The sequence below is a fragment of the Humulus lupulus genome, chromosome X, assembly GCF_963169125.1.
Source record: "Humulus lupulus chromosome X, drHumLupu1.1, whole genome shotgun sequence".
Lineage (NCBI taxonomy): Eukaryota > Viridiplantae > Streptophyta > Magnoliopsida > Rosales > Cannabaceae > Humulus > Humulus lupulus.
Genome location: NC_084802.1, coordinates 156,592,863 through 156,597,592, shown reverse-complemented (window position 1 = coordinate 156,597,592; position 4,730 = coordinate 156,592,863). Strand labels below are relative to the sequence as shown.

The window sequence follows — 4,730 nt, the reverse complement described above, 5'->3', positions numbered from 1 at the left end:
TTGTAAACGTTGGGGAAAATCTTGGGGCTGAAAGGAAGAAGGAGCTGGTCGAATTCTTGAGAAAGAACCTGGGCCCGTTTCTTATTAGAAGGGACTTTTTTTTTTTAATTTGGCATGTTGTGGGTATATTTGGCATATATGTGATATATGTGTGGGACCACATTATTATGTGAATATATTTGGGTTACTCGGCACGAGGCAATCCTAGGGTGCAAGTTAGCGAGAAAGTCACAACGGGATCAATACTTGACTCGGGGTGAGTCAAGGGGTATGGTTGGTTTATAGCACATTACTGGGATATTGGGTAATGGGAATGAATATTCGAATATATATTTGGAGTTAGTGGGATCAGGAGGGAATTATGGGGATTTTGACTATTTTACCCTCGGGGGCATTTTTGGGACCCCATGCCTTGGGCTTTACTTAAGGTTACTTGAGTTTGAAGTAACCTGATAGAAATAGAAATACGTTCAAACACTTTCTCTCTCTCTCTCTCTCTCTCTTGTTCTCGTTTTGGTGCTCGATAGCATTTTCGAAGGAAAGCTGAGTTTTAGGGCTCGAATTCAAGGAAGGTTTGAGTCATAACTATTCTAGGGAAGATTATAAGCTTGATTGTCGGAGGGTTTAGTTGGAAAATGACTTATTCAGAGGTAATCCAAGATTTATGTTTTGAGTTTTTAAGTTCTTAAGCTTTGATTGGGTTTTAAGGTTTTGATGAGTTTTTTAATTGTTTGAAACTTGGATTTTGATGGTTTTGGGTTGTTGAGTTGATTGGGAACTTTCTTTTTGGGATTTGGCTATGATTGGATAGGTTTATGGAGGGATTTGGCATGAGAATAATGGAGGAAAAATAGAGTTTGCAGGTTGAGCCGCGACCCTGTTCTGGGGGTGTCGCGACTCTCTTGGTCGAGGGAGAAGCTAGTGCCTTTAGGGCTTTTGAGCCGCGGCGCCTGTTAGGGCACACCGTAGCGCAAGTGCAGAGAGGGATGAGGCTTGGGCCTTTGACTTGAGCAGGCTGCAGCTCAAATTCTTGGGGGGCCGCATTGTTTAAGGGATTTTGGGCCTTGGGGAGGTTTTGAGTGCAGGAACTCAAACCTAAGGGCTCGGGATCGATCCTACTGCCCGGTTTAGTAAGATTTGATGTCCCGGAGGCTAGGACTTGGTCTCGAAGCCTTTATTGGATCATTATTGATGGGATTCTATACTTGGTTGTGACTAGGTTATCTCTAGGGGCTCGGGATTAGGATCGTGCTCGAGGGTCGTTCATATTTTACTTTACACTCGGACCTAAGGTAAGAAAACTGCACCGAATATGTGAGGTACATGATTAGGGCTTGGCCCGAATGTTGAATATAAATTTGATTAGGGCCTGGGCCATTATAAATGCACATGATTATGATTATGCCTGTGATTATTGATTAAGCATGTTGAGTGCTCTGTATCTGGATATTTAGTATATGATATATGCTTGTTTGCATTATCTAATTGAGAAAAGCATTGACTTATGAGTCAAGGATGACAATAGCATTGAGCGGTGGTCAGAAATCATTGATTTATCAGGCAAGGGCGGCAATAGCACGCTGAGCGGTGGTCGATATGGTTAGGTCTAATCAGGAGCACATACACTTGTCCGACCCAATGGACGAGGAAAATTAAGTGCCAAGTACGCTGGACCAACTCCAATGCTGGTTATATAGAGGATAGGGTAATGGGCCTTGGGGTGACTTATTAGTCACATATCTTAAGACGCTAGCGCCCAATATGATTTATTAATCATGTATTTTGGGCAACGGGCCCCAATATGATTCAGTTAATCATTTTATTTAGGGTGGCCGGCCCCACATGACACTGTAGTAATTTATATGAATGGTAGGCATGCATGAGTTGGGTTATTACTGTTGGGCATGCTTATTATGATTTGGTAACATGTTATTCACTGTTTATGAGCATATTTAAATTTTCTTTCTAGGCCTTGGGCTCACGGGTGCTATGTGGTGCAGGTAAGGGGAAAGGGAAGCTAGACTAGCCATGAGTTGGAGAGCTTACGTGATGATGTGTACATATGTGGCCGCTTGACGTTTCTTAGAGGAACTAGGGTTAAACCCTGTTCTTACTGCTTACGTCGGCAGGTTGTAACTTTTGAGTTGTAATTACCCTTTTGGAACTATAAACAACTATGAAAACGTTTATCATGGGATCTCATGTACAACTTAATGTTTTAATGAAATATATATCCCTTTTGACCGAAATTTTTAACCCTCAATAGTGAATCATGTTTAGTTACACGGTTATGGCCAAATGACACGTTTAGTGAGTCGAGCACTATTTAAAATACACAGTGTAATGGTCTTGGCTAACCAGGGCATTACAGTTTTGGCGTACTAAGGAGGTATGACATGAAGTTAAATCCACAGAAGTGCACTTTTGGAGTCTCGTCAGGAAAGTTGCTGGGGTTTATCGTCAACACAAGGGGGATAGAGGTGAATCCAGAGAAAATCAAATCGTTATTGGAAATGTCTTCGCCTAGGTTGCATAAGGAAGTATAGATTTTCACTGAAAAAGTGGCTGCCCTAAATCGCTTCGTTTCAAAATCCACTAACAAGTCTCTCCCATATTACAACTTCCCCAGAGGAAACAAAAAGTTTGAGAGGATCGAAGAATGGGAACAGGCGTTTCACGACCAGAAAGCTCACCTAGCTGAACCTTCCATACTATCGAAACTGGCATCTGGAGAATCTTTGATCCTATATCTGGCTGTGATAGAAAATGCGACTAGCGCTGTGTTAGTTTGTGAGGAGAATCGGGCATAGAAACCTGTAACGCCCTAGATAGCCAAGATCGCTACACTGTGTATTTATAAAGGTGCAGGTCTTGCTAATCAAGTCATTTAGTTAAAACCATGTACTAACAAGTTTATAGGAGCATAAACAAAACTCTTTTGAAGTTGACTGATATTCATAGGAGACTATTGGAATGGAATAAAATACAACCATAGCAATATTAAAAGTTGTTGTTTAGACTATCATATTAACTTTTGACTTGGCCTTACAAACAAACCATATCTAATTTATGTCTTTCATTCCAATTCTCATTCCCATCTTTTGAATGTGACATTCAGGGTACGATTCCACTATGGACATCCAGATGTATTTGACAGGATATTTCACATAACGAGAGGTGGCATAACGCCGGTGAGATGTCCATCTAGTTTCCCTTGCCAGACAATGCACCATTGGAAGAGCAGGTGATGAAACTTGTAGCATTCACTGTCTGCCTTCCACTTCTTTATAGTACCTTGTTCATTACAACTAGTCAGAGTAACTGATCCAAAGTATAGGATGAGTTTAAACTTAAGCAAAGACAAACAAATAATTAAACACATAAAACACAGCCACAGACACTTGCAATTGTGTGTCGAAATTACACATGTTAGTAACCAAACTTTTCCACAGTAGATCGGGCGTCTTATTTTGCTGCTTACTGTCAAAAATGGTGCACTGGATGTACCTACTAACATAGATGCTCGCCGGCGCATATCATTCTTTTCTACTTCCCTATTCATGAATATGCCCACTGCTCCCAGAGTGCAAAATATGCTGTCGTTCAGGTGATATTTCTTGCTTTTGAGTATTATTTTTCTGGCCTTTGAGTATTATTTTTTTTATTCTAATGTGTCTAAACTATGCAAGTGTGACAACCTAAGAAAAATGAAGATATAACAATATTGAGTAATTAGTTATACTTAAAGCTTGAGCTGAAATAACACAAGGGGAAATAGAGCTGAAGTAATGAAATATAACATATGATCAGTTACAGGAAGTGGAAATTCTGAATCTAATAATAATCTACATTATTGATCTGCTTCTAACAAGTTATAACTAGTCCATAAAATTCTCATTTACACAGTGTTCTTACTCCCCATTACATGGAAGATATAAACTTTTCAAGGAAAGAGCTTCATTCTAGTCAGCGAGAGGTTTCGATTATATTTTACATGCAAGAGATATTTCCAGGTAACTACAAAGCTGAGACTTTTCAATATATTTTATTTTTTTAACTTGAACACACTCATAACATGTAAATTTATTTCTTTCAGATGAATGGAAAAACTTTTTGGAACGGATGGAATGTGCAAGTTTGGAAGCGTTGAAAGCTGAAGACAAGGAAGAAGAACTTAGAAGTTGGGCCTCTTTCCGGGGCCAAACTCTAAGCCGAACAGGTAATGGAATAGAATATGAGACATAAATGTGATTAGATGTTACTTTCCTTAATGTAACATGGTTTACTTTCACCACTATTGCTTGAAATGGTTTTCAATAACTACAAGAAAGTGCTACATTACTTTCACTACTATTTCTTCATTTTCTTGTTGCCAAGCTAATTATTTTCAATAACGCAGATTTTATGGTTGTTAATGGTTATCATAGCAGGAAAAAACTGTATTTCTCACCCATTTGTGAATTAATTCAAGCGAAATAGATGGTTAGATAAAGGAAAGGGAAGCTGCTCATTGTTCACTTTGGTAGACACATGGAAAAAAGAGACTGATGAAAAAGGTAATAGTTTTACATACTAATTTCCTTCCTCTTCTTAACTAAAGATTTGTGTTTGTCAAACATTTTGATAAGGCATTTTAGATTTTGTTTGGTTATGAATTCTCATTTTATCTCATAGATTCAAGAAACACCACACAAGAGACATTATAAGTTCATAGTTCAAAGCTTCAAGCA

The 4,730-nt window shown here is 38.9% G+C and overlaps 1 protein-coding gene across 1 annotated transcript; it reads left to right on the top strand.

The window, feature by feature from the left end:
• The first annotated feature begins 3,212 nt into the window (after positions 1-3,212).
• Positions 3,213-4,245, top strand: LOC133806391 (putative callose synthase 8). Its single transcript, XM_062244500.1, has 4 exons — positions 3,213-3,244; positions 3,456-3,607; positions 3,907-4,013; positions 4,097-4,245. Exons 2-4 carry the CDS (start codon positions 3,561-3,563, stop codon positions 4,243-4,245), a joined length of 303 nt encoding a protein of 100 aa, XP_062100484.1. The 5' UTR covers positions 3,213-3,244; positions 3,456-3,560.
• The last annotated feature ends 485 nt before the right edge of the window (positions 4,246-4,730 follow it).

Excerpts from the sequence above, each read along its gene's own strand:
- LOC133806391 (XM_062244500.1), top strand. The coding sequence starts at position 3,561 with ATGAATATGCCCACTGCTCCCAGAGTGCAAAATATGCTGTCGTTCAG. Across the intron at positions 3,608-3,906 it reads CAAAATATGCTGTCGTTCAG|TGTTCTTACTCCCCATTACA; the intron begins GTGATATTTCTT and ends TCATTTACACAG. Across the intron at positions 4,014-4,096 it reads CATGCAAGAGATATTTCCAG|ATGAATGGAAAAACTTTTTG; the intron begins GTAACTACAAAG and ends TATTTCTTTCAG.